Source organism: Megalobrama amblycephala, linkage group LG14 (assembly GCF_018812025.1).
Source record: "Megalobrama amblycephala isolate DHTTF-2021 linkage group LG14, ASM1881202v1, whole genome shotgun sequence".
NCBI lineage: Eukaryota > Metazoa > Chordata > Actinopteri > Cypriniformes > Xenocyprididae > Megalobrama > Megalobrama amblycephala.
Window position 1 is genome coordinate 3,504,978 of NC_063057.1, and position 23,518 is coordinate 3,528,495.

Genomic DNA, 23,518 nt, shown 5'->3' on the forward strand with positions numbered 1-23,518 from the left:
TGCCTGAATGCGATGGGAAACAGCCCAGCTGCACTGATGCATGACATGCACCTGATAAACATTCAGACCACGGGCGGCTTTCTGAGAAGAAGAAAAAAAAAAACGTGTAGCCGATTTTCAGTGAATAATCACACAATTCAGCATCACAAAGCAGGTACAGATGTCTTAGTCTCCAGTTTAACATTTTATTTTTAGAAAATTGTAATGTTGATGGTCCATTAACAAAACAACGCTTGGTACATACTGAAGATATTTAAAAAGTGATTTGAGGACAAAGAGGAAACACATAAAAACATCAAACTCTGCTGAATACAGTATGCTGGACAGATAAAAATGCTAAGCTTTATTCACATTCTTTTCTCTTTTTATTTTAAATGTTTCAGAATTAAAGAACCTGAATTTTTGTATGTGGAAAGCATGATTATTTTTTTATAGACTATTACATCTTTGTCTGGTCATCTGAAATTGCAATTAGCTACAGATTGGCAATTAAATTTAAACAACTGTCTCTAAAAGGTAATTTCCTTTTCTATCTCAATCTTTTTCTCTGAGAAAGAAGATTTTACATTAATGTCAGTGTATATATTTCGGTAACAATGTATTTATGTGCATTTTTAAGATTTCTTAAATATGTTAAGAAACTGATTAAAATTAACTTGGAAATGAAAATCTCAAAAATATGACTTGAGTTTTAGTTTGCTTACTATTAAAATGCATTTTATTCATTTGAAAAGCCTTTACAGTAACAACAAACTTCTATAAAATCTTAAGTCAACTATATTTTTTGCATATTTTCAGTGTAAAAGAGCCAGTCTTAGTCAGTTTGGTCTAAAAGTGGGTCTCGTCAAAAGACACACAAGAACTAGTCTTATTCTGGAGAGGTAAAGTCTGTAGAGGTAAAGTTGTTTGTTTTGAACCGGTTTCAGTTGAAAGTTTCAGGTCAGTTCTGTCACACTGTGTTCTGAAGTGCAGCTTGGCAAGTATGTCGTAAGCAGTTTTGACGAGATGAGTCAGACGAATCACAAACACACGACGTACCGAAGGCATTACGCACTATGAACAAAAACTAACTGTGTTAACGTTATGATGCTAACATAAGCTTACATAATGCCGACAAATGCCAGCTTTGTACAATTCACAAGAAAGTCTCAGGCAATGCAATCTGAATTACATGTATGATTTAACAGTCAAGAAAAGTAACACTTTGCAATAGTGTGTTCAGTTTTCACCTAAGTACTAAAGCAAAAAGGTGCTTTTGTAGTGTATATTTAGCAGAGGCTTAATTAAAACACAAAAAAAAGTCAAGTTTATGGGTAACTTGCAAGATGCATAAAGTGGATTTCAGCATCTGCAATCTACACTATGGACCCTTTTCACAGAGTGTGATGACGTGTTCATCAGCATCGTAATTCCTGCAAAGTTTTTTTTTTTTTTTTTTTTTTTAACTTATGTACATTTATGGCACTATACTTTGTATTATATTACCTTTGCATCAAAAACTAGTTAGGATGTTTCTAATACAGCGGTTGAAGGATTGATGGTAAAATTTACATTTTTTTTCTCTTCTGACTGCAGTTATCAATCTCTCTATTTTTTCTTCTTTTTGAAAGTTGTGAAAACACTATTGAGTTTTTCTTTTGCTATTTGAGAAAAAAAAAAAATAATAATAATAATAATAATAATATATATATATATATATAAAAAAGGATTAGTTCACTTCAGAATTCAAATTTCCTGATTATTTATTCACCCCCATGTCATCCAAGTCCATACATCCATGTCCTTCTTTCTTCAGTCGAAAAGATTTTTCTCCATATAGTGGACTTCAACAGTTACCAAAGGGTTGAAGGTCCAAATTGCAGTTTCAATGCAGCTTTAAAGAACTCTACACGATCCCAGATGAGGAATAAGGGTCTTATCTAGTGAAACAATCTGTCATTTTCTAAAAAATAAAATAAAATAAAAAAATTATGTACTTTTTAACCACAAATGCTCATCTTGCACTAGCTCTGCGATGCGCCACGCATTACATAATCACGCCGGAAAGGTCACGCGTAACGTAGGTAGAAGTACCGAGCAAGTGTTTACAAAGTGAACGTGCAAAGACTAAGTCAAACGGCCTTTAAAAAAACAAAGTAAAACAATGATCTTAGATGATTTTGAAGTTGGAGGAAAAAATGTGATGGGAGTTTTTCGCCCTACCGCGGTACTGTCCCCTATATCACGCGTGACCTTTCCAACGTGATTACGTAACACGTGGCTCATCGCAGAGCTATTGCAAGATGAGCATTTGTGGTTAAAAAAGTATATCATTTTTTGTTTTGTTTTTTGGGAAAATTACCAATCGTTGCACTAGATACGACCCTTATTCCTTGTCTGGGATCGTGTAGAGTTCTTTAAAGCTGCATTGAAACTGCAAGTTGGACCTTCGACCCGTTTGTAACTGTTGAAGTCCACTATACAGAGAAAAATCCTGGAATGTTTTCCTCAAAAACCTTAATTTCTTTTCGACTGAAGAAAGAAAGACAAACATCTTGGATGACATGGGGGTGAATAAATTATCAGGAAATCTTAATTCTGATGTAAACTAATCCTTTAATGTAGAAGTTTACCCAACTATGATGACTTTTGCTTCTGAGAAACCTGGAAATGTGAAAAGGGTCCATTCCATGTATCCAGTTCTTTTGTGTATCTTTAAAGCACCAGCAAGCTAAATTGCTAATGTCGTTTCAAGAACTTAGGGATATTTTAATTAAATGAGCTACAGTAGACACAGTTTAAATATCATTTAAACAGCCCTCTCTGTTTTTCAGAAACAGTTCAAAATAAGAATCCCACTTAACACCCACAAAGGCTTGACCTCTGACGGTGTAAAAGCGCTATGTTTCCACTCAAATTACAGTGATGTGCAGAGCGACCTCAAGTCATGTGACGTCTACCGTTTTAATTTCAACATCTGCAAGTTTTTAAAATTATAAAGTGTGAAATGTCATTGAAAACAAAAGAAACATGTTAAAAACCTCTGCAAAAAGAGATGAAAACTCAATTGAAACAGTAAATAGGACAAGCTCTGATACATTAAAGCATTGAATATAAAGCGCTGAATATCTATGCTTTTGTGCACTTTTAGTCTACGAGGATATGTGAAGTGCATAATGTATTTTTGTCCTTTTGTATGACCTTTATGGTCATCTTGAGCTCAGGAACAGATTTTTCACAAGTGTGAAAAGAACACACTCAGTTGCTCTCATTCACACACCCACACACACACACACACTCACTCTTTCTCGCTCAACATCTGTCCTGGCTGTTGCCTGCATGCATCTGGGCTTTTATGTTGGGAAACAGATTCCGCAGCACTCCATGCAGATCTCCAGGCAGTCCGAGGACTCACAGCACGCATCCATAATGCCACAGTCCATGTCACAGGGGCAGTTGCAGTCATCTCCCAGGTCGTCTGCGCAGCAGCAGCAGCAACAGGCTTCTGATGTGCAGGTGCCGCACGAGGCCTGAGCCACCACCATATTGCACAGAGTGAGAAATTCACAAAACAGGCAGGCCAGGATGCAGTGGACACAGCAGTCTGTTTTCAGAGTATTGCAGTGGGCAGAACAACAACAACAAAAAACATCAAATAAACATTCAAAATTATTTTGAAGTATTTAAAGTAGTGACCTTTTTCATGCGTGATCATTTTTGCTCTTTTGTTTGAAAATTATGCACTTCACCTTTAAAATGTAATTTAGGCTTAAAAACAAAATTAGGCTTAATATTTATGAATAATATTTTTATATTTTATATTATATATATATATATATATATATATATTTTAGTTTTTTTTAACAATTTTTTTTGGATCATACTGGCTGACAAGAAAAGACTACAGTACGTTTGTCTATATGTGTGAAGTGTGTGTGCGTGTGTGTGTGTGTGTGGGAGGTTAAGACTGTGGTTCAGCAGCGGTGAGAGCAAAAGAGGAATCAGAGAAATTCAAAAGGAACAAATTCCACTTTTGGGTTGATTAGTAGCTTTGTGAATAATGGGGTTATTATCATGCAAAAGCACAGGGTTGGTCACGTAAAGCTGATTAACAGCGTCCAACATTTTCGCCAGCAAATTGGCGCGTTAATGCTGTCGTTTCTCTCATCTCTGATTAACATTTAACCTTCCTCTCGCAGGGCCGCCACATACGATGCCAAATTACTGTTGTTTAAGATGACATGGATACACAGTTTTGCAGGAGCACAGAAAGGCCATCTGTTGGGAAATTTTGTAAAAATATATATAATATATAAAATAAAAATAAAAACATGTATTAATTAGAGTAACAGTAAAGTGTAAAGTAGCCCGTTTGTGCATATATATATATATAAATTATTTGTCAGATCGCTGATCAGCAATCAATTGGGATATTGAATGCAAATAAATAAATAAAAATCAATAAAATGTATTTATTAATTAATATTAGCATAAACAAAAGTAACCTGTTTGTGTATAAAAATAATACATCAACAAAAGTTGTTTTAGATCACTGACTTATCAAGAGCTGAATCCTCAAATTGCTGCAATATAATACATACAACTCAAATTTATTTTATACAACCAGACTGCAGTGTGCTAATAGGTACAAGACACTGCAGAAAACTATAAACTACCAACTACAAACAAAGCACCAACGTGAAAAGAGAAAATCTTTCACTCAAACTAAGCTTCAATAAGCAGCATGGCGCTCACACTGCGCTCCCGCGTAAACAGTGCCGTAGAGAATAACAGTGAACCCCTACCAGCCCGGACGTGCCGCTCGGACATCTAATCAACTGTAGAACCCAAACCGTGGTGCATTGGAGAAAGCACAGCGATGTGGTATGTATCGTTATCAGTCTAAAACGTGAATTTGCATGGCTTTCATCAGTCCGTGGTGAGCTGTCAGAGAGATCGCTGGGTTTGATTGGGGCTCTGGTGGGGGGGTGGGGGGGGAGCAAGGACGAGGCCTGAAGACCACTGGATGTTCATGTTTGTTTGATCAAAGTGATTTTTTTTTGTAGGCGGTCGAGCTGACCAGCGGTGGTGCTGTGCAGCCTGGACAGTGTTTGAACATGAAACAAGTTTGCATGCAGGCCCACCAAAGGCTTAAAACATCAGCTTTCTGAAAAGGTCAAACGGGCGTACTTTTAGATTTTGCATGTGCCAACTTTACGACAGCTACATCAACTGTTTGCTTAATTCATCTGCTTAAAGTTCTCATACAATACACGTTAATCAAAAACGCATACTTGCTACTTGATTAGCAATTCATTTCATAATGATTTGATTTGCGGCATCCCATTAAACAAGTATGAAAAATTACACGTGTCCACACCGATTCTTTTGCTCTATTTTTCTAGTCCTTTTTATAACTAACAATTTCTTTCTAGAAACGGATTTAAAAGCAACAGTACATAATGAATTCCCTTGGATGTATAATTTATCAGCAGCGATTAGTGTGAATCTTAAGGAATGAGAGTCTGTGTAATGTACACAGGAGACAGGCTGCCTTATCTCAGCTGCAAAACCGGCATCGCCCCAATGAGAGGGTTCATGTTTAATGTCAGCCCGAGCGGAGGATGCCTATATTCTGTGAGGCCAAAAACAGCCCCAGCGCCTTGGAGGAAATAGTTTGAGACATCTGGAAAACTCCAAAGGCTAACATCAAAAAGAAAGACAGCGTGACATAAAACAAGCGAGCGGTGCAGGAACATTCAAATGAAGAAAGACTGACTGGTGCACGGGTTTGTTCGTGGCGGCTTTAGAGACCAAATGAGATGGGGATGAAATAAAATACAAAAAAAAAAAAAAAAATACTGGGCATCGAGCAGTTAATTTGCAGTCAATAAGGAAGTGAGCGCTGTAAACTTTCTGAAAGATAACTCCGGATACACTGGGGAAGCTGCAAAGATGGGGAAAAACATGGCATTACGATGCACCGCTAATGACCGCGCTAGCTTTCTGCGTACATCCCGCAGCCTTAATTGAATTTGTCAGAGGGATTTTAGACGACTGCGTACTTACAACACAACACAATCACAAACACGCCATCACTCAAGGTCCTAACCCACTCGCAACGGAACAAAAGATCTCTCAATTAGTTGATTTTCTGCTGGGGTTGCTGTTATCGCAGCCGGCGACGGCAGCCAAGAACACGAGGAATCGCAATCCCCTGAGCAGAGATCTTGTAAAGCTTTATTCTTCAGCTTCCCAGGCTGTTTAGAGGCTAATTTCACAGGCAAACAGATTATGGTAATCCGTGTAAACATTAAAACAAAACAGCTTGCTGTTTTCCAGGGGGAAATTACTACTTGAGTGAGAACATATTGATTCAAAACACAGTTCTACAAATAACACACACACACACAAGCTGTAATGAGACAGACTTATTGAACTGTTCACTCACCCCCCCTCTCCAATTAAGATGTGAAAACTATGATGCCTTTTAAGAAACGCATTTCCGTTAAATCCATAGGGAGACGATAGTGTTTGTTACACACACCTCGTAGTAGGCTCCTACTCGCAAATCACCTGAGTGATAAATCTGTTCTAAAACTTTCCAGTGTTGGAAAACTACTTTCCTGACTGTTCACACACAGGACCAAGTGTCCCTAATAAGTGTGTGCACCTATGGGTACCTTTGTGCAAATAAATCTTAAAATAAAATTAACAAAACAAACCAAATAAATAAATAAATCCTGCATGCAAGGCTGTATTATTCAAACAGGTTTTTTTTATAAATACATAAAAATGTACTTACTAAAACCAACAATTGTGTATAGAGCATAAAATTATGAACCATTAAATGATAAATTAATTAAAAAAATGAATTAATAGAAGAAAATTAAAATAAAAGATAAAATTGTAAGTTGCTTTGTCTGAAAGCGTCGGCTAAATGATTAAACTTCCTGTTTCCAAACTTCCTGAAACACATCCTCATGAGAAAGAAATCACACTCGTCAAGCTATTTCGTGACATTTTTAAGCTATTTCATGAAAACACAATTGGGCCAAGTACAGTCACTTGAGGAATCCCAAGAAGCTGAGAATGATAATTCCCAAATTTTCACTTCTAATTCAGCTAAATGCCAGGGTATGTTGAATGAAACATAAAAAAAAAAAAAAAAAAAAAATATATATATATACAGACTGCTTTATAGAGAATCTAAAGTTCTCAGCAGGTGCAAGACTTTGCTCGATTTAAAAGGGTTATGGTATCAGACAAGCATGACCGAACATCACGCAGTAAAGCAAACGCAATACACGAGCCAGGAAAGTGGCGCTGGTACACAGAAACAAGGCAGAGAGCCGGTCTTAATGAGAGGACACTGTGAGAGAGGATAGCGATGGCCCCTGCTGAGGTGGGGTTGACACATGGCAGACCCCCCGCTCTCCGCAGTCTTGTTAAAAGGTCACACCTTGGTGACCATTACTAATGCACCAGCGATCTCCTTCATTACTGCTCTCTCCTTACCATCACACCTGACAATGTGCAAGCTGCTTTTTTCAGATCGGCCTTCTGTTTTTCCTTCCCATTTGCGAGACAATACAACACCACAGAAATAAAGAGATCAATCTAGTTGGAGTTATGAAAGATGAAATAAAGCAGTGCATTTACAGGAAACAGAACAGAAAAGTCACAGATTAGTTGCGGTTAAGCGGAGGGAGGGGAAGACCAGACATGAACAAGAAAAGAGGAAATCTGCAAGCACATACCAGTTTGTGTGCGAGTGTATGTTTGTGTGTGTGATATCATGTACCCTCTGGAGTAGAGCCAGGTTTATGGGAACCCGTCGAGCTGCTTTTACTCCTTCTGCTGCTGTCACTGTTGACCGACAGGCTAGAGCGAAGCTTTCTCTGCACGCGGTGCGAAACGGGCGATGGATGCTTCCTGGGCTCCGGGGTGTGGCCGGCGGAGGGTGGTTGTGTGACCCCGCGGGGCGTGCCATGGCCATTACTTAGCGCTGTGTGCAGACCGTTCTGCTGCCTGGCAGCCTCTCCATCAGTGGCATGCTGCAGGGATGTTGCTGGCTGGGGAAGAGGCTGAGGTTGAGCTACAGAGAGAGAGAAAAACAGAATTTTTTTGTAATCATCTGTTTGGACCAGAAAGACTTCACAGCTGTTCCCTGGATTGGTGACAAGGTGACAAGATGTTATTACTAACCTGAAAGAAATTAACTAAACTTTATAGCATTTATTAGAATATAAAATGTAAAACAGGAAAAGAAAACACTTTATGGTGAGATGTGAATGACAACTTCACTCTAGTAAATTTCAAGAAAAAAAAACAAACCAGGAAATATGTATTTAGCAAATATTCACCAAATTTTAAAGGTCAAGATTACGCAAAAGTACACAAATGACTCATATTTTTGCATAATGCCCTGTAAAGATTAAAAAGATTATGGTTCCTATTCCAATTCCTGTTGAAGATTACAGTTTATTAATAATCCAATTAGCAATATTTTTAGTCATTTTAAGGAAGAAAGAATGGGGAGGAAAAACATGTAATTACCAATTCACATTTATGCCAGGCTCAGACTGCTACAGGAGTTTTAGACCGTTTTATCTCTGATTTACCCCTTCCGACAATTTGAGAACAATCTTGTCCAAGAACTTGGTCGGTGACGATGTTTGGCCCTAATGGAAGGCGCTTAAAGATCAAAATTTAAACCTCCCAATCAGCTCACAGACACACCGGGGACCGCCCCGATAATATCAAACATGTTTAGGATTTTAAATCAGGATGATTATGACTTTGATTACATCAGTACTTTCACAATAGCCAATGAGAAACAAGTTTGCAAGGAGACAGCGGTAAATGCAAGAACTTTTAAAAAAAGCGTCCATGAAACAAGCTGCATTATGGCTCCGTTGGACAGCGGAGATGGAGGAACGGCTTGTGGAATTGTGGCAATAAAATGATTGCCTGTTTAACATATCTTCTACGAACAAAGAGAAGAGCTGGGGAGAAATCGCCTCGGTTTTGAACATCAGGTGAGTGTAGAAAGCTGCTAGCACAATACGCTAACATGCTGACAGTGTTGCCAAACAATGGTACATTTTATCCCTTGAGGCTGTGCATGACGCAACCAGATCATTTAGGATTTTAAAATTCCTCTAGTCTAATCCCAGCTTTAGTGCATCATACCAAAGTGCTGTCTTTGTTGTCTTTTTATTTATTTATTTATTTTTTTTTTTTTAAAGGAACTTCTCAATTCTCAACCCTAACACCCTGTGATCCATAACCTGAATACAGTCTCTCTTATACCTAAGCCCACATGAGACAGAAACCCAGAACTTGCAGTCTTCATACGTCACACATGTGAGGAGGTGGTCATGGCCTGAACTGAGAGGCTCTATATGATGCAACAGTAGTGTTGGCAAAGTGAGTGCGTTCAGCTCTGCTGGGAGTCTTATTGTACTCTTTCAGCATACGAACCTCATGTTTATTGGGCTCCTTTGAATTATTCATCATCTCCCTGCATTTTTTTTACCTTGTTCTTGCTTTTATGCAATGATCTCTGCATTTTGTCTGGTGTGTTGTAAGGTGGAGACACCTGAATTTCTCAATGAAATCTCGGTGAAATTAGTTTTCTCTTAATTACTTTGTTCTTTTGGTGAGAGGTCCACACTGACTGTGCTATTATTATTAACAAGAGAAGAAATCCATCCCACTTCTTTATAACAACATATCACCCTGGGAGGACGCTGACGGAAATGTAAAATTACAATTAAAAACAGGCCATGGAGGCCTCATCAGCCAGCTGTCCATCTGCGTGTACACTTAAGCTCGTCAACAGGAGAACTCCAATTGTCAAACCCATGTAGGGAGTCAACTGAATACTCTATTGGCCATCAAGATGCTTCATTTGTTTTGATTTAATTTATTTGAGCCAATTTTACAATCCATATGCAAACTGTGGGGTAGTTGTCAGCAAAGCTCAGGGCTGGTGACTAGAAGGTTGCTGGTCAGTGTTTTTATCGTTAAGTAAAACATTGTAATGAAGTTGAATTAAAGTGAAATATAAATATTAGATGAAAAACGTATTTATTTTAGCTAGCTGCCATTCAACTAAGTTCTCAAAGATGGTAAGGAACTACTACCTTACCTACAAAAAGTTCAAAGTTGAGCTTTTAAAAAGTATAAAAGCAACAGCAGTTATAAGAAAGCAATAATTTATTAACTGATGTTTGTACATCAGGACAGTCCACCCGGAGCAGCCTGTTGTTAAAGGGTTAGTTCACCCAAAAATAAAAATTCTGTCATTTATTACTTACCCTCACGCCGTTCCACACCCATAAGACCTTTGTTCATCTTCGGAACACAAATTGAGATATTTTAGTTGAAATCCAATGGCTCCGTGAGGCCTCCATAGGGAGCAATGACACTTCCTCTCTCAAGATCCATAAAGGTACTAAAAACATATTTAAATCGGTTCATGTGAGTACAGTGGTTCAATATTAATATTATAAAGCACCGAGAATATTTTTGGAGCGCCAAAAAAGCAAAATAACGACTTATTTAGTGATGGCCGATTTCAAAACACTGCTTGCAGGAAGCATCGGAGCACAGATGAATCGGTGTATCGAATCTGCTGTTCGGAGCGCAAAAGTCACGTGATTTCAGCCGTTGGCAGTTTGACACGCGATCTGAATCATGATTCAATACACTGATTCATTTGTGCTCCAAATTTTCCTGAAGCAGTGTTTTGAAATCGGCCATCACTAAATAAGTTGGGTTTTTTTTGGTGCTCCAAAAATATTCTCGTCGCTTTATAATATTAATATTGAACCACTGTACTCACATGAACCGACTTAAATATGTTTTTAGTACCTTTATGGATCTTGGGAGAGGAAGTGTCCATTGCTCCCTACGGAGGCCTCAAGGAGCCATCGGATTTCAACTAAAATATCTTAATTTGTGTTCCGAAGATTAGCTAAGGTTTTACGGGTGTGGAACGGCATGAGGGTGAGTAATAAATGACAGAATTTTCATTTTTGGGTGAACTAACCCTTTAAGTGTCTTGCTCTAGGGCACAACGGTGATGGTTTATGGATCCCCCCTTGCAGTGTTTTGAACCAGACCTGATCTTTAACCACAACACTACATTACCTTCTGCTTCGCCAGACAGCCTCAAAAGCGGCCCAGTCAAGGAATACATTCCACATGCATCTTGCAATACATTGCTCGAACAACAGAACAGAGAATTTTGCGGGCATCTGGTGCACACTGATAGGATCGCACGGGCCTGACGAAAGCCCAAAGGCCAGTGCAACCCAAAAGAAAAGTTACCCCTCGATAAAATATAAATGTTGCCTTCAACCCAAGGTATGATAGGTGATAAAAATTGAATAGCCACACTAAGCATAAAAACAAGCGTTGTCTCGCAAACGGTGATAGTACACAAGATGACAGGTCGCATTAAAACACCATGTTATGGTGCGGGATAGAAGGTGAGGGGAGAAAGAAAACAGTCCAAATTGGTCTTCTAACTGCTCCGCTTCCAACATATCAACAACTGTTGAGAGTGTACATTTGTAGTTGAATAATACATGGTATTCCTCTACACACACTGTCAAACACATCACAGGCAAACAGGGGGTGAGTGCTTCTTGACTGTCTAAGCAGCATCCCAATTTGGTCCCCTGGATCTGACAGCCTCAAATATCCTGGGAGCATTTTTAAAAGGCCAGTGTTTGATGGATTCATGAAGAACACACAAATATAATTGCCATTTGTCACCGCACGTTCTGCGTACGCCCCACACGGGGACGGCGGGCCGGGACGCCCAGGAGAGACGCCGCGCCACCGTGGCGTCGCTCTCTATGTAAAACTGTGGATAAACACCCCTTTGCCTCGATGTCACAGAAAATAGCTCCGCTGGAAGAATTCAAAATTGTACCCCAAAGACATGGAAGCAGAGCATGGCAGACCTCCCAAGAACGAATATGTATGAACGTCAATGGTATGGAGCGGCATAAACAAGACGGCGAAAATTCGGTCAAGCAGGAGAGATGTCGGAAAGGAGGTGAGACGGGGCAGGATGTTCTCTCATTTGTGCTGCTCTCTATAGAGACTGAAAGGTAAAGAGAGAGAGAAAAAAAAAAAAAGAAAAGTAGGTCCCTGTATTTTTGCGGCTCGAGGCCTTTTAATATTTCATCCTGAGAGTGGAGCTGTTTGCTGTGCCCCATTAGGACGCCCATCAAACGGAACATACATTAATTCACTTGTCAACTCATGTCATCCAGCTAAACAGCCCCCATCCATTTCTTATCATCATCTGCTAATGGCTAACAATCACTACCTGTATAAAAGAGTTGGCCAGTGAAAAAATGCAAAGTACAGTGATGGTGAAAAACAGCTTCCTGAAGTTAAAATGGTCAAGTTAGATGAAATTTCTCTTTAAAAGGCTTGATCTTTTGTAGGCTGAAGGTATAACTTTTAACAAGAATAATATGTGATTATTACCTGATGTAGTGTTGTTATAGTGTTATGTAGTCTTATTACAAATGATAAAATCTGTGAACAATTAATATTGAACCTGATTATCAATTTTTAAAATGATAAAAATTAAATCCAACAATTAAATTCATAAAAAAAAATCTTTAAATATGAAACTATATTAAACTGACAATATTATAAATATATTACATTTATATTTTTAATTTACCTTTTAAAATTTTTAATTTATATTCTTCAATATCAAAGCAAAAAAAAAAAAAACATTGAAAAAAAATATATATATTGAAAAATCCTATTAAAAAAAGATTGAAAAATAATCCAGGCTAGAGTTGTGGTATTTGTTTAGCTCTGTGTATATAATATGAATGCAACACAAATAACTGTTTAATGCTCCATGGGCCCGTCTTTCTGATTGAAATGCTAATTTGCAAATGTGCACTGTCCTACCAAGAGAGTTCCCACCATCTCCCAAAACAGCCCGGGGTGGCATTTCTCCTAACAAACACCTATGGCAAGCTTACACCTTTCAATCCAAAGCAATATATTCTTTCAGTTGCAATGATGTCCCCGTATTTATAGAAACAAAACCATGGGAATTTGGTTAGAGGGAAGGAAAGTAGAATGAATTATTAAAAAAGGGCTGTGACAGAAAAAAAAAAAAAAACCTTCAGCATATTAAAAATCGTTTACGGCTTGACCTTCCGACTCTGTGGCAAGGTCTTACTACCTGAGAAGAGAAGTAAAGAATTTAAATTTTCACTTAGGTGATCTATTGCCCAAGCTGGATCCATTTTGTGTATAACATGATTCTGAACCTACCAAATAAAGTGTAAAACGAAAGGTGCAAATAGCTCAAAAATTGCCTGGTACACCCAGAACTTTCTTGATATTGTCTCATGCACAACATCTATGTATATTTTTTAGTTGGGTTATTTAAACTTTTGTCCAATTGTGTCTTTAATACATTTATTTGAGACTACTATGTGTCTTGATCACAGTAATTGCCCTGTTCTCTGAAGCCGCCCCAAATGTCACATGCCAGAACTATTTTAACTCCATTATGGCACCTCCTCCGGTTTGCTGGCACCCTACAATATCTAATTTCTGAGAGACACCCTAGCTCACATCTTATTTTATACTCATTTCTAGCAGAAGATGAATAGGTAGTCACTATTACTCAGCTTTTTTTGTGCTACAGCACACTTTTAATTCTTTCTGACAATCATTTAAATTTGGCTGTTCGAATGAAACCTGCCGTAAAGATGTGACACCTGAGAAGGCGTTTAATATTCCAGGGCTACCCTCTTTCGCAGTCATTCACTGTCTGTCCCGCTCTCACTCGCCTATTCTTTCACTCCATCTCTCTGTAACAATGACAAGCCGAGCCAGGCGTCTGGGATTTACTAATTTCAAATTTAGTAATTTGGCTGCTGATTGAGTAGGAAAAAAATAACCCCTTCGGACCTTGTTCTGCTTAATTACATTTTATAAGACAGCCGGCAACTCCAAAGACAAGGAGAGAGATTGTGAAGGCTTGAGCTTTTCATCTATTATACTCCTATTTCAAATCTGCATTTGCAGTATGTGGCATGCTAGCCATCAAAATCATTAAAACCCACCAGAAAACCTTCTGATAGTGAAGAGCAGGCACAATCCATCAGAAGTGGGGATATGCATTAATTACATATTTTTAAAATGATACTAATCACAGGGCTCTAGACTGCGACCATTTTTTGAGAATATGCGACCAAATTTGACGTGGTCGCGTTTGTGCGAGTGCACGCTCATGTACTCAATCGGTGTCTGCCTACTTGCACTTCCTTGCAGTATAGACTTAACTAATCTGTCACGTATTATCGACTACAGCAAATCTGCTATTCTCCCATAGTTAGTCCTGTTGGGAGTTTTCCCTCTTTTGCACCTCGTATTTAAGCACCACCTTTCACTTTCGAATTAGTGTCAACTTGGGGGCGGCAACTGCTCAAATAGCGGATTCATTATTATTCTAAATGAAAAACACAACAAAAAAAAGTACAATGACAAACTCACTTAAATAGGCGCTTTTACATTTCGATTTGAAACAAAATCTTCCGCCATCGTCTTGTCAGTCAGCTCCTCACTCTCACACTGTGCTGCTGATCTGTGCTGCATTTTTAATTGTAGTGTCTGTTCTCTAACTGAACTAAATGATTTTTATTACATTAAAAAAAAATCAAAACGACGGTGGGGGCGGTGCCGTGGTGGGCAAGCGATGTAACCGGTGTTGCGGGCGGCTGAACACCAGTAACACCGACTATCGCAGCAAGCCTTTCAGTCACATACACGTGCATGGCACATTGATGATGAAACACACAAATTAGGAATTTAGGGATTAATTCGCCTAAAACTGAAGAGGTCAATAGCAAAAAAACAAAGCGTGGAGGGCGAGGATGCTGGTGGAAAGGACGAGCCAACAAGCCAGCATACAGACTCAGACACGACTGATGACGAGAGCTCAGGTGCGGACAGGTTGATTTGATTTTAATCAAACATATAGGTTTTGATATAAAACCTCTAGTTTCTAGTTATCGTTTTTTAAAGGTTTTCATTTGATAGTAAAAAGAATAAAACATTTTGCCAGCATGAGGTCTCGTGTCACTCGTGTCAGTCTTTTTACATCAGTGCAAAACTATGATAAGCAGATTAAGACAACTATTCATCAGCATGCATTAATTAATCCCATGTTGTAGAAAAAAAAAAATGCAACCAACTGAGAAAGTTGGTAGCACCAGTGCAACCAGTTGAAAAGTTAGTCTGGAGCCCTGTCAAGATGCAATTTTTAAAAGTTTGATCTACATAACCTGGATAAACTAGTCAAACATTGTGACCATCTCTAGAATGAAGATTTTTTTTGTTTACATTTATATGAATTTGGCAGATGCTTTTATTCAAAACAACTTACTTATCTAAATCAAATCCATGATTTTGCTGCGGCTAGCGCAATGCTCTACTGATTGCACTACAGGAGCTTATGATTGTTGCTGCTAAAGCAGGCCGAAACCACAGTTTTCATACTTTCACCTTGTTTCGAAACCTGAAACAACATTCACGCAATCCATATCTACACCTCCTTCCGTTTCCATCACGGTGGAATGGAAGAATCCCATAAATGCAGAAGTTCTACACAAACGTGGTTATAAAACGCACATCTTGCACAGATTTAGTTTTACACAGCTACCACATTTTCTCGAAAGATCAATTATGACGTGACTCAGACCAAGCCTGAGGGAGCTGCCAGACTTCATACGTCGAGTGCTCCACCCTCCCTCCTGACAACTGCAAACAAAAAAACCCAGCAACACAGATGTGTGGAGGCTGGGGGTGTATTTTCAGTTTCAGTTACATCGGTGACTCAATGATTCCAAAAAAAAAAAAAAAAAAAAAAAAAAAAAAAAAAGTCATGCACAGAAAAAACAATTCAAAAAGTACTTGCATAAGGTTCAATAGGCAGCATGCATCTCTTGGAGGCTGTACAGAACGAGGCCTTACAGAGAGCAACTGAAGCCAGCCAGGAGAGTTTATTAAAAAAATATATATAAATATATCTATGGACAAGGTTCCTTTATTTGCTCCGTTTCAATCTCAGCATTAACTGCACTAATGTGACAGCTGTGGGTCACTGGACTCTGTCTTCGGGGTGCCAATCAAGACCTTAAGCCAGGGAATCAGGCTAAAGGACAGGGGTGCTCGTCTGTTTCTGAGAGGCTTTTTAACGGGAGATGGCCATATCGATTTTAGCAGTGGCAGGGAGCACTGTCTGAATGGAGTCAGTCGGTGGCTCCCCGGTCACCCCTCAGTGATCAGAGGCCTGACGGAATGACCTAGCAGAGGTGCGGTGAACCTGCAAACACGCAGGGCAGGATGGGAGCACATCACGAGAGATCACTGTAATAGAAAAGGGGTTTAACCTTAATGTTGAAGCCAAAACCCTGTTAGAGGGCCAGTAATCCCTCCCGCTCAACTCTCATTTCAAGTGCTTTTCTGGCTGGAAAAGGCAGCGTTGTGTTCGGGTTGCTGTGGCAGGAGCGTTCACGCTCTCAAAGATGCATCGCTGTGCCGCTAATCAAAGCGTGGGCCTCAAATCTACATCTTATTAACAGACAGACGCCACTTTCCAATCTATTATTCTTTGCATAGTTCAAACCCCAGCGCCGCTTCCCATAATGCCTACCCTGCGTATGAAATAACACCGAACTGATGGTCAATGAGAACAATCAGAAATGCTAATGGTGTGCTAAACCTATAGCTCACAGATGTGTAGATCACCTCTTATCGGAGGTAATTTAAATAAATTTTACACTCATAAATCTGCAGAGCTCCAAAAGGGCTTCAGCACTTTGCGAGGACGCTAATTGAAATGCTGGGAATTTTTACATATGAAATATGTCTACACCAAGACAATGAGGAAATAATTAGCACAGAGGTAGAATCACAATGGCCATTTTAATCAACCCCTGCGCTAGCATTTCACCCTATTTATTCCAGTTTTGATTCCATGACCCACGGCTAAGTAATCACTTGAAAATTACTCCTCTGTTCTAATGGGCTCTTGCTTCGGAGGAACACGTGGTCTGAAAAATTAGCATCTTGAATCAATCAACTCTTTCCACCCAAAATGATCGAAATAAAGGCACTCTTCAAAAGTGAATGCAGGTGAAATGCATGTGTACTCTCTTAGAAACAATGATTTGATTTTGAGGATTAATAGCAAAGCCGAGTTATAAACGTCAACAATAAATACCTGATCCCGAACCTAATGTAACCCTTGAGTGAGAGCACAAAATTCCAGACATAATGCAGAGGCGTTGTCATTGTACAGAATGACATTCATCCTAAAAATGGCTGACACTCAAGTGAATTATTCAGTGATTAAACACCTCTTGATCATTACATCATTACACTGAAATTCATACAGGCCAGAACAAGTTTTTCTGTCGTTCAGCTGTGAGGCTGGCCACATCCCACACATATGAGAATCTGAATGTGTAAAGCATTTGTTCTTTGTGTCGATACTGGACTGTCTTTCTGTAGCTTAATAGAGAAATACGCAATTAAAAACGACACCGAAAGCTCAAGCGGAGTATATTCAACCATCGTCCGTTTTTTTATCTGCCCATGCAAGTCAACGGACAGTGCTGAATAAGTGCGATTCATCTCTAGACAGTGAATTCTGCTAGCAAATTAAAATGGAAATATGATAAAACAAGATAAACTGTTGTAAAGTGGCCAGTCAAGTTGATTTCCTATCGATTTCCTGCTCTAGGCTTTAAATATCACATCATACTTCCCAATCCAATTAGTGCACTGCCTTACAGCCCTGCTCTATCCATACTTGGCCAGACAGCCCTTATACATGATGGTATAGTCACATATTCTAGAGCCTTATGCAGATATCCAATCGCTAATTATTCGAAATTCAAAACAAGTTGAACGTGGACCAAACTTCTGAGGTTTGGCAAGAATTTTATTTTTATTTTTTTCCAAAAAGTCTCTTAAAAGGTTGGTTTGAATAAGGTTTTTTCCAGATGTTCACACAGAACATGTCTTTGCGTCTAAAAACCCCAAACGCAGCACTCAGGAATGGTTTAAAAATAAGCACAGAATGTGAAGGTTTCGAGACACGCTTTTGAGATGTGATGCAATAACGGAAATAACAGAAATAGCCAAACAGCAGAACAGATAGAATGAAGCCTTCAAATAAAACAGTTGTCATGCCAACTTGCTACTGTAAACAAAAGCTTGCCCCACCTCTGTTTTCATCTGATTGGTCCACTGTTATGAAACTGATATTGTTGTGTAGCACTGCGTGTAAAAGTTGAAACTCTTTTAACTGACACGGCATCGCGGCACTCATGTGCGAGACACTGCAAAAAACGCAAGCTCAATAGTCATACACATCCATCTAGCGCATTTACATAGAAAAACAATGAAAAAGTAGCACATTGGAATGGAAAAACGCATTCTGTATGAACAATCCCTTATGCTTACCAACAAAAACTTAACATTATGCTTAACAAAAACTCAGTAAAAAGTACTGTTGTGAAATATTAATAGTTTAACGGTATAACTGTTATTTTTACTTCAATATAATTTAAAATGTAACTTATTCCTGTGCTGGTAAAGCTGAGTTTTCAGCAGCCAGCCATTACTCCAGTCTTCAATGTCACATGATCCTTCGGAAATCATTCTAATATGCAGATTTGCAGCTCAAGAAACATTTTATTATATTACGATCAATGTTGAAAACAGTTGTGCTGCTTAATGTTTTTGTGGAAACCGTGATACATTTTTTTTCAGTATTCTTTGAAGAATAGAAAGCTCAAAAAACAGCATTTTTTTTATAGAAATCTTTTGTATCATTATAAATGTCTTTACTGTCACTTTAGAACAAATGAATGTGTTCTAACAGAATAAAGGTATTTAATAAAAGGTTAATAGAGGATAATTTTTTGTGGCAAACTTGCGTCTTCCATAGAACACGTTTCTTGCACGGTCCACCAGATTTCTACACAGTGAGACTGTGGGAAGAGGGTGTGTCAAGACTTTTCCCCCCTCCAAAAACAAGTGGTGAGAATTTTCCAAACACATCCTTTGTTTCAAATCTTTGTTTCCCTAATTATTTCCAACCGACCCAGTAGTGATGAGTGAGATTTTCCATCACTCCTCATCCATTTGACATCATTTGCATAAAACAATGCCCTGACTTAGTATAACTACTGAACTGATCCACCCTTGATCTTACATGTAACCGCCAAGATGTTATCAAGCTCAACATTTTAAGAGTACACAAACCCATATGAGCAGAACAAGAAAAGTCTCTATGATGCAACTCCATGCTTTACCAGGTAAGAGAGCTCCTATTTCAGTACATTCAAGTGCTCAGCTGTGATTTCCAGATCCAGGCCAACCAAGGCCAAACCACAATGGGATATCCTTGTTCACTAAGCTTTCAAGACTTTGGCAGGAGAAAGAAACTCTGAAAGTAACAACTGCACTGCAATAGAAAGACGCTGGTTAAAATCCCGTACATTTTCTTTTAATCAACACCCAACACTTCACTCAAACTAGTGCTTAAGACTCCTACTGCACCTATAGTATTATCTTTCCAACGAAAATAACCGAGCAAAGCGCTTACATATAGATTATGCATTATCATAATCTCAAATCAAAGCTACTCCCAAAGGCAAAGAATATCAGTGCAGCAGTAAATAATGAAATCAATTATCATCACAGTAAATGTTTTAAAATGACATCAGTGTTTTCCAGATGTAAGCTTCAGTTTTCAGTAGAGCAGAACTGTAGAAAACGCTGACAAAGGTTGATGTCAGTTGATAAAGAAAATGAGATTGGATCACAAACTCTTTGAAGTTTATGGTAAAGTACAGACTGGTAACAAATGAAATGCTTTACATGGGAACAGATCAGTTTCACATACACATTACTGACTGATAAAAAAAAAAGGTTCAAAACTAGATATTTCTGTTTCGATAAAACCATTAAGAGAACTGTTTTTTTTCTTTCTCTGTAGACATGGCATCTGCTACACTACATCGGTTATAGAAAGTGAAAGCTATGAATCACTCTATCGAGTGAAGACGAAACTTGTGGGCAACATTTACCAAAAAATGCATAAACAAGAGTTTTTGGAGTCTAGCCAATGATGTCAAGCATGTTTGGATTACATGACTCACACATTTGTCAGCACTTACTTCTAACAAGACCATCATGGGTGTGGTTCTCCCCAGTCATGTGACCCTGCTCGTCTGAAGTGTGACCTCCTGGTATCGGAGTTTGGGATGTTTCCGTAGCATCCGATGATTCATCAGTGCAGCTGTTGCATTTATCTGGACCAAAACAAAAAAAAAGGAACACAATATAAATCATATATTAAATCTCAGAGTTTTGCTCTATTTCATAGCTGCCAGGAAGCCAAGCATGCAAAAGGCCAATGTTGAAGTTCATATTGACTCAAGAATAGAAAGACGAGCTCTAATTTGCCAGATAAAACAGATTCCATTGGTGAACGGTTGCAAAACCGTGTGGGTGGATCAGGTAGGCCCGGGCCAGAACTCTGGATCTCATTTTCTCGATTCTGCTCCTGGGTACACGGTACTTGCCAAGGTTTTTACAGCTATAAAGAGCACATTCATCTAAATTGGAAAATGGATGTGGGCAAAACCTGCCTGATAGGCATACAAAAAGATAGGCAACCTTTAAACGCTGCACTTAAACTTATTCAGCTCCAATTCCATAGAGTAAACGAGACACCGTACGCTTCTCCGATTCATTCTATTTGTGGTAGAATGTACATGTACACATGTACAGAGGCAACAGGCAACTGCTATTTATTTAGTATTGTCAAAGCAGTTCTGTTGCACAAACCTGTGCTTTTCCATCACTCAAGTGTATGCTGGGAAAAAGGCATGTGACTCAGCAAACAGAAGCTTGTTTTTCACTTTTGCGAGCATGGAGAGTTTAGTTTCGTTTTTTTCTTTCTTTCTCCAGCCCTTGTTACAGCGTATTATGGGACAAGATCAATACAATACAGTAGCTCTAGATACAGAGATTGATATCACTTCATCTGGGCTTGAGGCTGATGAATGGAAACCCTTTATTCCAGTCATGACTCCTCAAATGCACATACAGTACCGGCAGCCTTGTGATGCATCGCTGTATTTAGTGATTACAGTTTGAAATAAATTGCTCTATTCTCCAAGCATACACAGTCCCCGGGGAGGGAAATCCAGTCTTAACGGAGAGACTTTGAAGGCCCTACAAAAATCCATTTGTCACCGGAGCCTGTGATTGCTTACTTTGTCCTACTTTGCCATTTTTTGACAGTGCTATAATGATGCTTGGTATAAATAGGATGGTTAACGGTTCAGTGCCTAAGAAAAAAAGAAGAAGAGGGGGGCCAAGCTTATTTTACATGTGATAATCTCACAAGCAACTAGAAAGTTAATTAAAAACTATAATTGGCAGTGGTTCCTGCTAATAGTTACCAAGGCGCTCCTTCAATCTTTATTGGAAAATAATGAAAACATTATCATGCCTACTGGCGCAACATACATATGGGGAATCTGTTTGCTAGTTGGTATTTATGCAAGTCAGTTACTGGTGGGTTCAGAAAGAGTGAGACACCAGGTAAAGTGGGACAAATAGATTTTATGATGAATTAACTTACAAAAAAAAAAAAATTAGGTGATAAGGCAAATAAGTCATCATTATTAATAATAGTCAGTAAGTTCATTCAGCAAATATTTTCATTTGCCTGAAATTATCACAGTAGACTTGGTCAAGATTTAGCATGTCAAAAAAAGAAGAAATCTGCTGTAAAGATGTTTTTGTAGCATTTTAATTGCAGAAAACATACATGCTATAAAAATCTGCGTCACATTTTTGCAGATGATCTGTCACAAACAGTTTTAAGTGAAATGCAGTGACTAACTGTTTTCAAAGACCTAAAATTATCACACTGAAGCTATATTAATAAATGTTTAGAGACACTCAAGCAATACTGTCATGGAATCACTAGAAAAAACTCATGTGTAAAGCTTCTATCATTGCTTTATTGTGCAAAAACTCCCACTTTTTTCATAGTCTACCCGACTACTAGCTAATACAAACATAGAAATCACAATTTATGCTACAAATACACATTAAAACAATAATTAATCCGTGCATTAATGGTATAGAAATGATTTAGAATCTAACAAATGACTAATACCACGTTTCTTACCTGTTGATTTTGACAGAAGTGGGTTTGTCTCCTCTTGAAGCTGCTTTTTTGGCCCTTCAGGCCCCTCCGGAGGTAAAATAGTCTCCGAGGACATGAGCCAGAAGTTTAGATACTAAACACACCCAAAAACAACAATGCCCCACGCAATCAGCCCTCAAACCTGTAAGACAACAACAAACTACTGTAATATCAATCGCTTATTCACTGCGTCAAAGTAAACAAAATCAACTCCAATATCTTTCCTATGGAGTGACGTCATCGGCGAAATGTCGTTAAAACTTAGTGGAAAGTTTTGCTTAGGTTTTTTCTTCTCTAACGAAACTCGAAATGACACAAACGCACTCGTAAACATCTTATCAACTTCTTAAGTCAATGTTATTTGTTTGCCAAACATGTAACATAGCATTTTCAAAGTTTGCGGATTACCTTTCAAACATGTCAACGGCGAAACTCCTTTATTCGCATCCTTTTTTCAGGCAAAACCGGCGTACCGTTAGAAAAAGTTTCCTTAATACCCTGCTTAGGATCAAAACTCCTTAAAAACTATCAGATTCCACCCAAAAATAGTGCAAAACTCCCTGTCAAACAGACGCTGAATAATGAGTTTGGTTTGTGCGCGAGAGTCCCGCGCGCTCGAGCTGCTGCTCCTGGAGAAACTTTGAGATGAAACATTTTCATCACATCCGGATTCCGATGATCACAACCAGCTGCATTCAGATGTTTCAGCCGAGGCTGTGGATTGTTCGTGAAGTGAGACTGTTTATAAATGAGTATGTCTGTCTCTCAGACATGCAGGTATGTTTACATAGTGATCTGAAGGAGGAGGTCAGATTTACTTCTGCTGTTCCCAAAAATGTGCTTTTGAAAGCGTCGAAACAGTTGATGCAGCCTAACTATAACTAGACTTCTTTTTTAGTTTGCTATTAAAATGTTACCATCCTCGACAATTGCCTGATTAGTTAAATAAATAAACAGATAGCCTACATACATACACAAATCACACAAATTTTCTATTAAGTCTAATTGACTGAGCAATTTCTTACTTTTTGGAGTTGTGAAAATGACTCATTTATGATAACTGGCTATGATGAATATTAACAGTCTCTTTAATAAATATACACTCAAAGAACATGTAACCTACAGTACCAATGTACCATTTTTTTTTTAAATTATGCATTGCATTGTGTTTTATGGTTGAAATATATATATATATATATATATATATATACAGTACAGTCCAAAAGTTTGGAA

The 23,518-nt window shown here is 38.5% G+C and overlaps 1 protein-coding gene across 1 annotated transcript; it reads right to left on the bottom strand.

Moving 5' to 3' along the window:
* Nucleotides 1-2,724: 2,724 nt before the first annotated feature.
* On the bottom strand, nt 2,725-23,108 carry mdfic (MyoD family inhibitor domain containing). The gene is made up of 5 exons (XM_048154827.1): nt 22,694-23,108; nt 22,268-22,427; nt 20,238-20,372; nt 7,784-8,077; nt 2,725-3,583 (listed from the first exon to the last, which is right to left on the bottom strand). Exons 2-5 carry the CDS (start codon nt 22,359-22,361, stop codon nt 3,333-3,335), a joined length of 774 nt encoding a protein of 257 aa, XP_048010784.1. The 5' UTR covers nt 22,362-22,427; nt 22,694-23,108; the 3' UTR covers nt 2,725-3,332.
* Nucleotides 23,109-23,518: the final 410 nt, after the last annotated feature.